Source organism: Mchenga conophoros, linkage group LG8 (genome assembly GCF_057382185.1).
Source record: "Mchenga conophoros isolate Kocher_MC1m ecotype Shallow Benthic linkage group LG8, M_conophoros_male_GT1.1, whole genome shotgun sequence".
NCBI lineage: Eukaryota > Metazoa > Chordata > Actinopteri > Cichliformes > Cichlidae > Mchenga > Mchenga conophoros.
Window position 1 is genome coordinate 26,620,843 of NC_140533.1, and position 16,123 is coordinate 26,636,965.

At 46.1% G+C, this 16,123-nt stretch overlaps 1 protein-coding gene across 3 annotated transcripts in view; it reads left to right on the forward strand.

The window, feature by feature from the left end:
* srcap (Snf2-related CREBBP activator protein) overlaps positions 1–14,610 on the forward strand; it is a 40,536-nt gene extending 25,926 nt beyond the window's left edge. For 2 of the 3 annotated variants that reach the window (XM_085285298.1, XM_085285299.1), the window contains 17 exons: positions 133–319; positions 413–582; positions 756–907; positions 990–1,202; positions 1,749–1,913; positions 2,529–2,684; positions 2,778–3,110; positions 3,435–3,610; positions 4,815–5,128; positions 5,212–5,414; positions 5,931–6,100; positions 6,225–6,421; positions 7,038–7,152; positions 7,629–7,754; positions 9,244–9,420; positions 9,535–9,618; positions 9,794–14,610. In XM_085285298.1, coding sequence (XP_085141424.1) covers positions 133–319; positions 413–582; positions 756–907; positions 990–1,202; positions 1,749–1,913; positions 2,529–2,684; positions 2,778–3,110; positions 3,435–3,610; positions 4,815–5,128; positions 5,212–5,414; positions 5,931–6,100; positions 6,225–6,421; positions 7,038–7,152; positions 7,629–7,754; positions 9,244–9,420; positions 9,535–9,618; positions 9,794–14,563 — 7,708 coding nt within the window. In that variant the 3' untranslated portion in view covers positions 14,564–14,610. The remainder of the gene's footprint in view (positions 1–132; positions 320–412; positions 583–755; positions 908–989; positions 1,203–1,748; positions 1,914–2,528; positions 2,685–2,777; positions 3,111–3,434; positions 3,611–4,814; positions 5,129–5,211; positions 5,415–5,930; positions 6,101–6,224; positions 6,422–7,037; positions 7,153–7,628; positions 7,755–9,243; positions 9,421–9,534; positions 9,619–9,793) is intronic. The other variant, XM_085285300.1, reaches the window with a different exon arrangement.
* The last annotated feature ends 1,513 nt before the right edge of the window (positions 14,611–16,123 follow it).

Consider the following 16,123-nt stretch of genomic DNA (forward strand, 5'->3'; position numbering starts at 1 on the left):
TACTGACTCAGCAGGAGGAATTCAAAGTTAATGTAAATTTAGTTTGTGTTTTGAAACGTAGTCACCAAAAGAAGGTGAAACTGGAAAAAAAAAAATGTAATTGAATTTGACCCTAAACCATCTGATTTACAGGACCAGGGAAACGCTGGCCAGTGGTCACTTCATGTCTGTGATTAACATCCTCATGCAGCTTCGCAAAGTGTGCAATCATCCCAACCTTTTTGACCCTCGACCCATCCAGTCTCCCTTCATCATGCAACCCATTATTTTCCACACAGCCTCTCTGGTGCATGACGCCCTGGAGGTATCTCCTTTGAAGGTAAGCCTGAAAATAAAAAGCTTTCATTTGTTCAGAAAGTTGAGCCTGATGGCGTGATTTTTAATCTATTCTAACTTGCTTTTGCATTCTCAGCGCTGCGACGTTTCCATGTTTGACCTTGTTGGTTTGGAGAGCCGCGTGTCCCGTTACCAGGCAGATGTCTTCCTGCCACGCTACAGGGCCAGTCGCCAACTAATCCAGGAGATCATGGAGTCCCCCGAACCTCCTCCAAGGCCCAAACCAGTCCGCATGAAAGTCAACAGGTAAAGGGGGAAAAAAAGAAAGAAAAGAAAAATGCAGATTTGGATACTTGCAAATTTACATGTATTTTGGTTTTCTACGTTACCTGTGTTACCATACCTGTGACATTTATTACATGATATAATTATTGTCCTAAGTGCAGTAGTTCCCATATTTTATGTGTGTCCTCTTTCAGAATGTTTCAGCCGCCTCCTAAAGGTGATAATCGCCCAGTTCTCCTGATGAACAAACCTACCTGCTCCGTCCCCCCTGCAGCACAGACCCCCAAACCACCTCCAGTCACTGAAGTCACCTCAGCTCCTGCACCCGCTCCTGTAGTTCAGCAGGGTAAGCAAGGAATGAAACACCCTTAAAAAGGTGAAACATAAATTTTGCACGTTTTTTCTAATGCATTTTTGTTAAATTTCAGTGGTCTGTTCAGTCGCATCCACTCCTCCTCGCCCATCTCTTCATCCTACCGCTCAAACTGCAGTGAGGTCCAATGCTCCAAAAGCGATGCTGACTGTACGGCCTCCCACTGCTCCCTGCACAGCCACTATCCCAGCTCAGCCGAGTCCAAACCCCAGCAATGTCATGCCCCAGAGGGTCCTGCTTAGTCCAGATATGCAAGCTAGGTTGCCTTGTAAGTACATTTATTTCAAAGCAGATAAGCTGTGATGTTGTTGAAGTATTATCTCATTAAAACTCTGAGCCTGGGGACAGTTTCATGAGCTCCTGTTCAAAATGTAAGTCTCGTCCATTTCTCTCTTTAGATGAAGCATATTTTGAGCGTCTCGGTTTAGATTTCAATTTAATGATTGTTTACTCATTTTCATTGCTGGGTAAAAACCACACAGGAACACAGTGTGTACTCTGCCTCAGGTTGTTTCTTAAGGTGCAGGTGAAAAATAAAGATGGCAGTGCTTAGAAAATCTCAAACACACTTTGCAACTTCTAAAAATGGATCAACCATTAACATACAAGAAAGAGATTAGTCTACTTTTAGTTACAGGAGTCTGTGTGTTCTGTTATTTTCGACCATTCAGTAAGAAAACAAAAGGTATTTGGGGGATTTTTATTAACTAAATGCAGTACAGGTCTCTGTCATTCATTCATAATTAAATTAATTTGTGGTAAAGTGAATGAATTATTATTTCTTACCTACGTGTCTCTTATTTTTCTTCCTAAGCTGGGGAGGTAGTAAGTATAGCCCAGCTGGCTTCTCTGGCAGGTCGGCCTGTGTCGTCGTGTCAAGGAAGCAAACCAGTCACCTTCCAGCTTCAGGGCAACAAGTTGACTCTGTCTGGAGCACAGATCCACCAAGTTCCAGCAGCTTCCTCACGCCCAGTTCAAGGTTGGTGTCTCCCACTAACTGTGGGTTTTCTAGTTTTCACCGATCAGATTTTATGGTTAGTAAAAGGTGTAATACCTCGTTTTGTTTGAACTTCAAAGTGTCATATTGCTGTTTGGGATAGGGGGCTGCTCAAAACAAGTTGTATTATCATTTTTACCTACATTTTGATGCCAGGATTACTTCTGAGTCAAAATATTCTATGCATGTTAATTAACAAGAAAACTTGGGTGCAATCATGTAAATATACTAAATTTAGCCATACAGGCCCTGGAAGTTTGATAGCATTTATCTATTGTGGTTATAGTTTAAATGGGACCAGGATATCCTTTGACCTCATTTTTATCTGATTTGGAATCAGACTAAAGATTAAAGATATTATATGTTTTTGGATTTTTGCAGAATCCCACTGCAGCTGGACTGCTTTATATTCAGTTATGCCAAAGTCTTTTAATCCTTCAATCAGAAGATAATCCACATTGGTCTGCTTCATTTAACTGATGACTGTTATTGTCCCATAATTGTGATTGATTTCTTATTTACATAAATCCCATCCCGTCCCATAATTAGGGAATAATTAAAGTCCTTATAACAGTCTGGTTCACTGTCACTCTACAGGTAATGTGATAAACCTGGTCCCCGGTGGCGTGCAGCATCACCTCATCAGCCAACCTGCACAGGTGGCTGTCCAGAGTACAGTCAGCACACACCCTGCAAACAATCCCTCTGCTGCCCCCCCTGCTAATCGCCTGCCACACAACACCACCTCTCAAGGTGTTAAATCCTTCTCCCTCCTCCTTTTATTTTAAGTATGAGACTTCCTGCTGGATATATGTAACCCATGTTTGTATATTTAATGTTTTCCAGTGTCCTCAACCATGGTGAGCAGCCCTGGGGTCGTGAAGATCGTTGTGCGTCAGTCAACAGGCAAGGAGGGCGGGCCTGTGCCCACCCTGGCTGTGGCCCCTTCCCCTCGTGTCGCTCCCCAGCCATCCCCTTCCCTGCACCCACACGCCAACACGACCCCCGTCAGGAACACCGCTCCACTGCAAATTGCCCAGCGCACCCCTGGTCCTGCTACCGCCCACTACACCATAGCTCCTCCCAGAAACCCTAGCTCAGCCCCGAACCAGCCCCAACCCCCTCGCCCTGTCCTCAAAGTAGTGCAGCCTCCTCCTCCATCGAGCACAGAACAGCCAGGTGAGAGAACGGGCTTGAGCTGTTATTCTCACTGAGCTGAAATTCAGATTGAATTCAGATGAAATGAAGACAAACCGAGCTGGGTCCAGTTTTTAAGCTTTATTTCTTCTTTTCCCTAACAACCTGCTGCAAGTTAATAAAATTTAATGTATAATGAAACATACAGGCATGCAAAAAGGTATTTTTAAGTAATGAAAATAATTGGATTTGAAATCGAATAACACAGAGATGCAAAAGAAGAAGAAATAAAAGTGAAATTGACTTTAAAGCAAATCCGTATTGAGTTTTTTACAGGAGGCTGTTTTCTCTTCTGTCTTTCTGCAGCTCCAGCTCAGGTGAGCGCCTCTTCTTCTGCTCCAAAGACCTCAGCAACACCGCGGGAAAGTAGCAGCAGCAGTCAGACAGCAGTTAGCACAAAGTCAAAGTCCAATCTGGGTGCAAAAGCCTTCCCTCCACCCAGGAAGGTGCCTCGTCCTGCTCCCCGTTCGCCTTTCTACATGGTAAGCAGTTTGTCCCTCTTGGACTTCACCTTTTAGATATTTAAAGCATCTGCAATCATTTTTTTTGAGGTGTTACCCAATACTTCTTCACCTAGTTAAAATAAATGCCCCCCTGTACTGAGACAATCTAATGTCCTGTTATTTTGGAACCATGCATCAGCGCTATGTAGACATGAACCGGGACGTTTCTAAACTGAAAAGATGCATGAAACATCAGTTTAAAAAAACAACAACAAACAAACCAAACTTTATGTGTGCCAAATCTCAGAGCGATGGAGTTGTAAAGACAAGTTTGATCATAGCATTCAGTCAGCAGGGCTCAGCTCACTAAAATAAAACTACATAATCAAAGAGGTTTCACTGTTACGCACAGGTATGGATTTGACATGTTCCGGCTTGTGATACTGGCTCCGTGAGACTTTTAGAAAAGCTTCCACAAAGAAAATTAAAGGTTCATTATTTTGCTTTTACATCAGGATAAGTTTGTTATACTCATAGCTGCCATACCCAAACTGTTCCAACAGGTTTTTGCACTTCAGTAGCCGACTTGTAAAAGTGTTTTTGAAGTCTTTATGTGGATCACAATGTTTAGATTAAGGCGGTATGGGAACATTAAAAACCATAATCTATGATCTTTAAATTTTATTGGTTAAATTGAAGCATGTCAATAAATTATATACATCTCTGATGCCAGTTTACCAGTTTGGCAATTTTTTTTTTTTTTTTTTTTTTTAATAATTGAAATTCATTCATCACCATCGGCATACAGCAATAAATGATTTAGCCTACCTTGTTTAGTAGACAATAAACTGGTTTTATAGAATAAAATGTCAGGCTCAATAAAACTGGATTAAAAAAGCTGACAAAGTGCAGTAAAACACCAGAACAGAAAACAGATCAGCTCAGTTTATCAGGTTGAAATAAAGTGTAAGTGTCAGCGTTTTTCCTCTCCTGTGGTGCAGACGGTGGTCAAGTTTATCAATGAACAATAAGTTTGTCATGTGAACTTCAAAGTAGATTTTTTTTTTCCAGTTTATTTCCGCTGCCCCCAACTGGTAAAGGAAATCAATTACAATCATTTTTTCTCCATTGTACATTTAAACAAGACTGAGCCTGATATACGAGCATGTTTTTCTTAAATATGCTGTCAACACTGCCCTGATTTCTGTAGCCTCCATTTACTTGTATCTCTTTACCTCAACAGTCATGGCTTGCAGACTCCGAGAAACAGCAGCACGACAGCCGGCTGGACTTCATCTTTCGAGTCAACGAACTCCACTGTGGAGCAAAGCCCATGTACGGTCAGGAGGTTCTGGACTTCCTGACTTTCCTGCCCGGTCGTCGTCCATCACCTGCTGCCCTGAACCCTCAGGGAGAGTGGGGCCGCTCTGGCCAGAGCAGCTGTCTGTATGCACAGCAGCAAAACGAGCACGACTACTGGTTTCACAGTCACGCTGTAAGAGAGGCCATCCACAGCATCGAAGGACGGCTGGAGCTGCTGAGTGACATCATAGACCGGTACTTAGCTTAACAGTCGTTTGGTTATTTGATATTACAAAGCTTCAGCTAAGGAGAAGGAGCTAACTTTGCTGTTTGTTTAGGTACACATTTGCAATTCCTCCAGTGGAAGCTCCACCCATCTCCATGCACTGCTGCCATCCTCCGCCATCTCTGAACCACAAGCAGGCAGTCTTCTCCTCCATGTTATCAGCTGAAGTCACGCCGCTCACTCGCAGCCTCCACCACGTCCAGTCCTATATGAGGACACAGTTCCCTGACCTGAGGCTCATACAGTACGACTGTGGTGAGTTCTCAGTGTGGTTTTTTGTTTTGTTTTGTTTTACAGAAAACCATGGAGCACCTTGTGGCAATCCACACCTACATCAGATACTCCTAATCACAAAATCTAAGGTTTAAATAAAAACGGTGTTGACTTGCAGGGGTGACACAAAGCAGGAAAATCCAGGACTGTCTAAGTATCCATTCTCACCTATAAGCCTTTGACAGGATGTTTGATAAGACTGTCATTTACTAAGGTGGGGGTCACCCACAGCTTAGATCCCATTCATCCCTCATCACTGACTCGATCCCAGATGCACACTGGCAACAACTTTAGCAAAACTCTCGACTGTACTGCAAAATTGGCACTAAATTTTCTTGAAATAGTATTTGGTTAGTCTTTTCTTTCCACCACTGTGTTTTATGCATAAAAGGCTGCTTCAAAGAGTTTACTCCATGTGCGATTATTAAATAATTTTATGCTCCTGCAGCTTGTTTTGCTTGCTGGTGGCTCATTTTGTGTCTTGTCTCCTGTTTTCAGGTAAGCTTCAGACTCTCCACACGTTGCTGCGAAAGCTGAAGGCGGGAGGCCACAGGGTGCTGATTTTCACTCAGATGACTCGAATGCTGGATGTGCTGGAGCAGTTCCTCAACTACCACGGACACATCTACCTCCGTCTGGACGGCAGCACCCGGGTGGAGCAGAGACAGGTCAGCAGTGATGGTGTTTTGATAGCGTAATCTTCACCTGTTCCGCTTCCAGGCAAGAACGAGAAAGCTGTAGTCTGTCTGTGATGCTCATTTCCTCTGTTTGTCTTCTGCACGCCACCACCAGGCGCTCATGGAGCGCTTCAATGCAGATCGACGCATCTTCTGCTTCATTTTGTCAACCCGCAGCGGCGGCGTCGGGGTCAATCTGACCGGGGCCGACACTGTGGTGTTCTACGACAGTGACTGGAACCCCACCATGGATGCTCAGGCTCAGGACCGATGCCACCGAATCGGCCAGACCCGCGACGTCCACATCTATAGGTGACTTTCTTTTTCCCTGCTTTTACTAAAAAAAAAAAATCCTCACATAAAAACTTTCCCAAATCAAAGCTCACTCCCTTAGCTAAGATTTAAGATGCTTTGTTGTCATTATGTAGTCACATAATGAAATTCCGTGTGGTAGTTCTCAGCTTAAAGTCAGACACAATACTATAAAACAGAGACAGACATACAATAAATAAGCATACACAATAGAGGACTCACAGACAAAAGACACAAAGAGAAACAAAAAGCTGAGAGCACAGAGCCGCTGCATTGAACATAACATATGTTGTCAACATCTGTTTGACACATACGAGCGTTCATCTTGTTTGACTTAAACTGATGAGCATCTCCTACCTTCTTTGCATAATTTCAGAAGCAAAAGCAACAAAAAAAAAAAGTAGGAATAAAAATCTAAAGTTTAAAATGGAAATTGGAGCTCAGTAGTCTCTGAATTTAAAAGATCTGCAGAATCTGGTTAAACGCTTCACACCACCTGGTCAGCACCAACCCATCTGGGTGTAGGGGGAGGTTTTATACACCCGATAATCATTGGCCCAGTGAAAAATAGAAATGTGATTTTTAAAAGACTAAATCGTTTTATGTTCCTCCTCAGGTTGATCAGTGAGCGCACGGTGGAGGAGAACATTTTGAAGAAGGCAAACCAGAAGAGGATGCTGGGAGATATGGCTATCGAAGGAGGAAACTTCACCACGGCCTTCTTTAAACAGGTATCACGTTTACACGGGGCCTTCTTTGTAAAATAAATGCCCTTCAGTCAAGCCTTTTTTTTCCTTCTTTCTTCTTTTGTGTCTGGATAAGCTCAGTGATTCATCTGTGCATGATTAATAGTTGAAAGGCGCTCAAACATGTGGGTGGGTGCTTGGTGCATAATTGAATACAGTCACTGGTATCATGTGAAGGGATGTTTTTCCAGTGCTGGATGACAGGCCGAGACCTCATCCCCCTTTTAATTAAATTTGTTCAAACTGTCTTTTATATAAATACTACTTGTGCTTTTTTTTTTTCTTCTTTTTTTTTTTTTTTTTTTTGAAGTATAATGGAGTTTCTTCTAATTGGTCTTTTTGAGTTTAGTGTGTTGATGACATTAAGCAGTTCAAGTGCCTCTTGTTTTCTCTGTCTCATCAAGCACACATAACCCGTTCTGCCTTTGCTAAATGTGTCCGACTGTCACTTTGTTCCTCAGCAAACCATCAGAGAGCTGTTTGATGTGAATGAGGGGGAGAAGAGGGAGGCGGCGGTGGAGCTGTCGGTGCCCCAGGCTGAGGAGGAGGAAGCCGTCAACAAGCAGAGCACCACCATCCTGGAGCAGGTTAGAAACTTGGTGTACTGGATATTTACCTCCCACCTTTTGGTGATTACCAGGAACAAAATGTACGTTTACTGAAAGTCTTAGATGCAATATAAACTGAATCAGGTTTTTGCTCTCAGCCTATTGAAATGAAAAGCTTAAAAAAAAAAAAAAGATCTCCTGTTAAAGGTGATCTTCTTATGAACTTCTGGACTGTTTCAAGGACTTTTCAAGAATTTAGCGATTCCTTTATTGACATTACTCATCGATTCAATTCTTGCTTGATCAACACTGGGTTCTCATTGGCTCTGTTTTGACATCTAAGCAGGAGCAAAGAAATTACATTCATGCAAATCAATTGTATACTGTGGGTCAAATGTTTGTTGAGGTATTTCCCGTCTTTGTTGTGATCAGTGTTCAAACTTTGCTCAAAAAAGTAATTATTACACAGAACACTTTTCTCAAAAGTAATGCAGTACATGACTTAATTACTCCTGGGAAAAAGTACTTTGTTATACTACTTGTCACATTACTTTCACTCTGCGTTCTTGGCTAGCTTAGCGTTAGCATGCTGTCTGGGCAGATTCTTTTAAAGAACCGTTGTTGGTTTTTTTTGTGTTAGCACCATAATGCAGTTGTTTCTGTCCTGGGTATGCAAGTTTCCACTTTACCGTTCATCTCGTCCTTTTGTACAATAAAAGTAAATGTTCAAATCCATGCTCTAGACTGCTTCGCTATTTTCCTCCTCTGACACAAACTGAAATCAGCTGATTGTGCAAGAACCGTAATTGAACTGGTTTTCTTCAATAACTGGTTCTCGATTCCCATCCCTAATGGCTCCCAGTTTTGTCGCTTGATCTAACACGAGAACTCCTGTCGTGTTCCTCCTCTACTTGTGCCCTGGCTGTACTTGAACTCTTGATCTCCTCCACCGTGTCAAATCCTTGATAATGCACATTTTCAAAAATGTTCTTGCACTGTGCCGTGTGCTGGGACGCACCACAGTTTAGATAATTTCTGCTGACACCCAGGGCTTAAAAATGAAGCCATCTGAGGCTGGCTTTGAAAGCAAGCCATCCCCATATTCATGTAAACATGTATATGAGGATGGCGATGGTGTTAAAATGCCCAAATTTACAGCAGGACTAAACCCATTTATAGACCAGTACAAAAACATTTCTGGACTCTATGGATAGTTTCATCCTTTTCCAACTCTGCAGGAGACGGAATTTATAATAACTCCTCCATCTGGTCAGGGTGTTGTAGCTGCTATTTCTCCCCTCCTCCAATTCCATTCACTAACCTGGACCACTGTTTGAAAAGAATACAATAGAATAACTTCGGAGATTCGACCAATTTGACTAGGCTAAGTTATTTGATTTTTAAAACCTGAACTTTATTTCACCCCTTGTACGCAGACATAATCCAAGAGTCAGGAAAAAGTTTAACTCCTGCCACATTTATCATGCTTGTGGACATTTACCTGATTATCTCCATCTGTTTGCTTCAGGCGCTGTGTCGTGCCGAGGATGAGGAGGACATAGTGGCGGCCTCTCAGGCCAAAGCAGAGCAGGTGGCCGAACTGGCGGAGTTCAACGAAAACATACCGCTTGATGACGGCGGGGAGCAGGAGGAAGTGGAGGAGCTCTCTAAAGCCGAGCAGGAAATAGCCGCACTGGTGGAGCAGGTGAGTAAAAACACATCGGCTATAAAAATGTATAATATAATAAAATATTAATGCTCTGCTGAATCTTTGAATTACAGTTTGTTTAAACGCACCTTTTCCTCTGCTTGTCTTTAGCTCACTCCCATTGAGCGCTACGCCATGAACTTCCTGGAAGCTTCGTTAGAAGATGTGTGCAAAGAGGAGTTGAAGCAGGCTGAGGTAAAATCACAACTTTCAACTTCAGCTTAATAATTAGTGATTAATACTTGAAAGTAATTTAGACAATAAAGGGAAAAGCAGGAACGAGAACTAGAAAATATTTGATTTCGGTTTAAGTCAAACATTTTTAACTTGATAAAACTTTAAAGAAAATCTTCTCCTCTTGTGTGTTTAGGAACAGGTGGAGGCTGCCAGGAAGGGTCTGGACCAGGCAAAGGAGGAGGGCCTGAAGCTCCACACATCATCTGATGATGACGAGGACGACTTTTTGTCAACACCAACTTCTGCTGAACCCGCCCATCCAGCTCCAGCCCGTCGTGGTCGTAAACCCAAGGACAAGACTGCCACCTCTACAAGGACTAGCGGCCGACTCCGTGGGGCCTCGCCTGAAACTGAGCCTGAGCCCACGACTCCCAGAGAAGTGCCTGAAAGATCCCGCTCAGGTCTGAGAGGACGAGGAGCTGCCAAAGACACAGGTTCTGCGTCTACGATCCCATCCCGCACAGACCACCACAAAACGTCATCATCCACCCGGGTTCAAGATTCCTCCAAATCTTCGAAAGCGTCATCTCCCGCCAGAGATCACCAGAACGCCAAAACCAGGACTCAACCAAACCGCTCCCATCCCAGCCCAGTGCCTTCCCCTCCTACAGCCTCGCCCCCTGGTGGGAAACAGCAGTGTGCTGGGGAGACGGACAGTAAAATCTCCAAAACGGGGAGGGAGGAGAAGGAGGTGGAGAAGGAGAGGAGGGCGTCTGAGTCATCGCTGGAGTCCAGCTGTCCGGCGGATCATCAGACTAAGGATGATGACAGTAAAGACTGCGCCATGTCTCCTCCCTCCACCAGCTCACGGTCGCCTCGCAAGCGGCAGTCAGCTGACGGTGAAGTGCTGCGGGGACTGGTTGAAGATTCACCATCAGCCAAAGTTCTGCGGAAGCTCCCAGGCCGGCTAGTCACAGTGGTGGAAGAGAAAGAGCCACGAAAGAGGCGGCGGCGAGGAAGTGGGACGGGAGGTGGTTGCTCTTCAGAAGAGGCAACGGCGGAGGACAGCGGTGCTGGATTTGTTGACGAGCCGAACAAAGAGGACGCATCACAGAGCCCAGACGGCAAAACTAAAGAGACTGTTACCAAATCCCCTCTGGACCAAGACGCTACCCCAAGTCCGCCTGTGCACCCTCAGCCTGTCAGAGGCTATCCTCCATATTCCCCTCCTCATCTGTCTCCTGACATGCCAGTGCTGAGGAATCTTCCCGTGCGGCGCAGATTGGAAACTGAATCTCGTATGGCTGCCCAGATGGGAGAGCAGCATCTAGGGAGAGGACGGGGAGTGAACCAGTCCAAGAAAACGGACATCCCACCAGGCAGAGACGCTGCTTCCGCCTCTGCTGCGGAGTCCAGCGTGAACTCTCTCATGCCACCTTTGAAAAGAAAAAGGGGCCGGCCCCCTAAGACTCCCACAAGACTACCTGAACTTGACAACGCATCGACCACATGCCCACATCCCATCTCGGCAATTGAGGAAGGAAACCCGCCACTGTCCCCTAAACGTAAGAGGGGTCGTCCCCGCAAGGACTCAACGACCACGCTAGAGACCGTTAATGAGAGTCAGAACACTGATCTATCTAAAAGTGATTCCAGGACAGAACTGACGATCTCAGAGACCCCGCCTCCTGCTGCTATTTTTGAAATGACTCGGTCTTCACAGTCGACCAAAGCTGATCAGACAGACACTAAAATTGAGGCTTTGGCCCCGCCTCCAAATCCAGCCTCCTCAACAAAGTCAGATGAAGTTTCCACACCTGTCTCACTTCCCACTTCACCTGCACCCCAGGTGACCTCACTGATCTCTGAGACTGCCTCTCCCCAAGTGGTTGCTTCAGCCCCAGCTCCAAGTCCAGCACCAGCACCAGTCCTCTCTTCTTCCACATATACCTCCACCCCCGTCAGCAACACAGCTCCGTCTCCACCTGTCAGCGATGTCTCACCTCCTCCTCCAGGTGTTAAACCAACACTTGTGGTTTCCACAGTTTCAGATGCTGCTGTTCAACCAGCTGTGGAGGCAACCACCACCACAACCACACCAATTACACACTCCACTCCACCCACTACGTCATCTTTCAAAGCTGTTAAAGACCCCACCCCAACACTCACAACAGCTGCTACCACAGCGTCTGTAACAGTTAGTATTACACCACAAGTCACCACTGCAATGACATCACCTCCAACTACTTCTCTTGTGAAGGACTTGCCACAAGCCTCTCTAGCCTCCACACCCTCCAGTCATCCTGTATCGAGTCTGGATACAGTTTCACCCAAGCAGACCCCTCCAACTACACCTTCCCCCAAACAGACCTCCCCAGCTCCATCTTTACCCAAGCAGAGCCTTCAAGCTACAGCTTCGCCTAAACAAGCCCCTGTAGCTACACCTTCCCCCAAGCAGACCTCCCCAGCTCCACCTTCGCCCAAGCAGACCTCCCCAGCTCCACCTTCGCCTAAGCAGACCTCCCCAGCTCCACCTTCGCCCAAGCAGACCCCTCCAGCTACAGCTACGACTGTGACAGCTCCAGTAAAAACAGCACAAACCAGTATGTTAGACTCAATCCAGACAGTGTCTGACAAGACTTCTACATCACCACCAGTCAAAACAGTGGCACCATCTTCTGGTAATACAGCTCCACCTTCCCCTCCAGCCAAAGCAAAGACAATTGAGACTGCTAACAAAAGCCCGACCGAACAAGCATCACCAACTGCAGAGGTTCAGGAACATGTAGAGCCCGAAAAGCCTTCAGCATCAAGTCCAGTCTGCACGCCTCCTCCAACTACAACTTCCCCAAGTGCTGTTACACCTGCAGAGGCAAAGAAGGCTTCAGCAGCTTCATCACCCCCAGCAGAAGGAGTAACAACACCTTCAACTGCAGCGCCATCCAAAGTCCTCACTTCTTCTTCTCCTCCCAAAACTGCAGAAAAGACTGACAAGACACCTCCGGTAACAGCTACAACATCAGCATCACTGTCTGTCACCATAGCTACATCATCACCAGAAAAGTCTGCTTCCCTAGGGTCAACAACCACAACCATCACCCCTGCTTCAGTAGCTACAGTCACAGCATCCACAACCAAAACAGCTCCACCCGTGTCCACTACACAAACCTCTGCAGTCACTTCCTCTCAGCTACAAACTTCTTCATCCACAAGTGTTCCTGCACCATCTCAGACCGAGGAAGCCACACCTGCTCCCATATCCGCTCCCTCATCCACTCCCCTCGTTGCACCATCTTTAGAGCCATCAACAGAGAAAGAGTCAGCTTCTAAAAGCGACCAAGAAGAGGTGACAGAAATGGAGGCTGAAGCTGCGATGAGTAAGGAAGACGACGACAAAAACTCAGACATTAGCCAGTCTCAGCCTAAAAGAAGAAAGGTGGAGAGTTCCTCTGAGACCAAAGAGTTAGGAAGGCCCCAAGGAGTGGGACGAGAAACAAAAACCACAACCCCCATTCCGAAAGATGAAGCTAACCCTCTGGAAGAAGAGAAAACTACTGAGGATCAGAAACCTGCTATCCAGAAAAGGTCACTTAGTCGCCAGAGTAGCCAGGAGTCTGCTTGCTCTTCTTCGCCATCGTCTGGGTGCTCTACCTCCACCCTCACCCGCCATGCCCACCACAAGAGGACCTACGAGAACAGACATCCTACCAAGAAGAGGCGAGTGGATCCTACATCAGAGGCAGGGAAGGAGGACAAGGAGGAACATGGCGAGGAGGAGGAGGAGAAGATAGAAGAGGGTAGTGAGACGGACCTTCCCCCCACTGCCTCTCGAAGGAGGCGCTCCAGGTCTCCTTCCTCTTCCTCCTCCGACTCTGACAGCAGCAACAGCAGGAAGGAGCACCGGCTCACTCGCTCAGCAAAACGCAGGCTCCAAGATCAGGAGAAGGAAAAGTGCACCAAGGACAGGAAGGGAGCCAAACCAGCACGCAGCTCGGACAGAAATGCGTCAAACAACGCCAATGCGTCCACAGGAGGAGAGTCGGGCAGCGATACGTCTTCTGTTAGGATCACCAGGAAGTCTGTGGGATCACAGCCGCCACAGGACACTAAAACGCTGACCAACAGCACGCCCTCGCTACCTCCTGAGCCAGAGGTTCTAGGGAAAAGGTGCTCAGCACTCAATGCAGCAGCCAAGCTTTTAGCTATGAAAGGCAGGGTGGACACCCCAGGCCACACACCTCGGAAAGACTTCACCCCTAAAGCTCCTGCGACTTCCACCACTGCCCCTTCGGACAAAAACCAAAAGCCTAAAAGTAAAAGTGTGCCAGCCTCTCCTCAGAGCAACTCTGTGACCAATAACAAAAGCAGCAAACCTTCAACACCCAATCAGGCGAGCCGATCTACATCACGCTCCACCAGACAGTGCCCTGGCTCTCTGGTTCCACCCTTAGAGGTGGAGTACAAGAGGCCTAAACCAGAGGAGAAAGAGAGAGGGAGCAGGAAGTCCTCGAGGGGCAAGGAAGGCGAGGGAGAGACGCGATCGTCGTCAAGGGGCCACAGCGCCTGCAGCAGCATGAGCAGCGATGGCGAGGGCGACTGCGGCGGACGCAGCAGCAGAAGCCGCAGCAGCAGCAACAGCAGCCAGCGCACCCTCAGCTCCCAGAACACGGAGCACCGAGGTTCCCGCTCCCGTGCCACTTCCTCCGGCAGCGAGCGGGAGAGGGACCGCAGCCCTGAGCGGGCAAAGAGCCGTGACAAAAAGGAGAAACAACACCGAGAGAGTCGCAAGGAGAGCAGGAGGTCCCAGAAGCTCTCGCAGGATGTGACCAGCAGCTCGGGAACCGAGGGGTCAACGCCAGACAGGGTGCTACGGAGTGTTGCTGCACTCGCTGCAGTGCAGGCCCGCTCACCGGCCGCAAGCACCCGCTCCTCCTCAAGCCAACAGCGTCACAATAAGACATGATTGGAGTGCCAAAGGGGAGAATTAAAAAAAACAAAAAAAAAACAGAAGCGAGGGTGTGGCGGAGCGTGATACGAGAGCATGACGTGATCTCCAAGGTTGCTGCTTTGTCTGCACTCTGAGGAAAAACAAGAGCAAACTGAGTGCTGCACAAGCCAGGGACCTCACCGCCTCTCGGGCCCTCTCCCTTTCTAGTCGGGGCACGCCAGCTCTGCTTTTGAGCGCTGGGGGAAGGCTCAGGGACGCTGGACTGACAGTAAACAGGTGGCGCCGCTGTCGAGCGTCCAGATATGTGGACATGCCGTGGATAAAACTCACCACTTGGACTCGGAGGGGGTGGGGCGTGGGTGGGACAAAAGGTGCAAGTTGTTAGTTCACATAATGTACTGTAATCATTAAAAGACTGGAACACTCAGATGCTCTGTTAAGACAGGGTTAACGGCGCCCTCTGCTGGGGTTACCCATGAAAAGTAATTTGTGTGACATTTAAAAGTCTCGAGTGAGCGGTTGTATTGTAAGTTGAAGGTTTTAGAAAGTTTGGTTTTGAGATTTTCTGTCCTGACTATTGTTTCTATGTAGTCAGTTGATAAGTTATGCATATTTTATTATTTCTTCCAGGTTATTAGGAAGAGAACAGATCTGTCAATGTGATCTTTGCTGCACTATGCTGGAGCTCGTCTTTTTGTTTGGCCCCTCCTCTCCCCCTCTTTGTTTATTTTTAAAAAAATTTATTTTCTCCATGTCACTTTCTGTTCATCGGATTCGAAAATCCAGCCTTGCATTTCTCTTTTGCACATCTTTAATAACGTGGCCCTCAGCTTTTTTTCAGTACACCGTGGTGTTGTGATGCGTTTGTTCATCAACTGAAGTTGATGAATTGGTTCCTGGTACCTGACGATGTTTGTCTCCAGTTTGGAAAATGTATTATCTTTAGTCACACCACAAAATCCAGCTTTCATCCCCCCAAAACGTCCTAAAGGCAGTTTAAAAAATTACTTGTCACAAAAAGCCAAGTAAATGTTGAGAACTGAATTTAAGAGTGCCTCTGTGGCCAAATGGTTTTGAACCTCAGATTGCCTTGTGAAGCACCTGAAGCAGGGGTGTTAAATTTCTCTTATTCGGTTATTAAAAAAACAAATTAATCCAAAAAATGATGTGGGGAAAAATCCACCCCTTACATGAAACAAGAAAGGAAAAACACCCCGAGCATCAGTGCTACTGAATTAATGTTTCATTTTTCACCTGAACTTTGTTTTTCTCTCACATCATCGATTTTGGTTCATGTTTAAAAAAAAAAGGAAAAAAAGAAAAAAGTATACTTGGACAAAATAAAAAAAAAAATATGTGAATAAAATTACTGGTACAGTTTGAGATGACTGTAAATTGTCGATTTACTTTTGAGCAAAGATGATATCTGGTGGGGGGGCGGGGGGGTAGTTTATGGTGATGGTCTTACTTTGATTTCTGTCTCTTTTTGTTGCATTCCTTTGATCCTTGTAATTCCACATTGTTTTACTTGAAAATTATGGCAATTACAGTTGAATAAAAAGACCAAAAATTAGT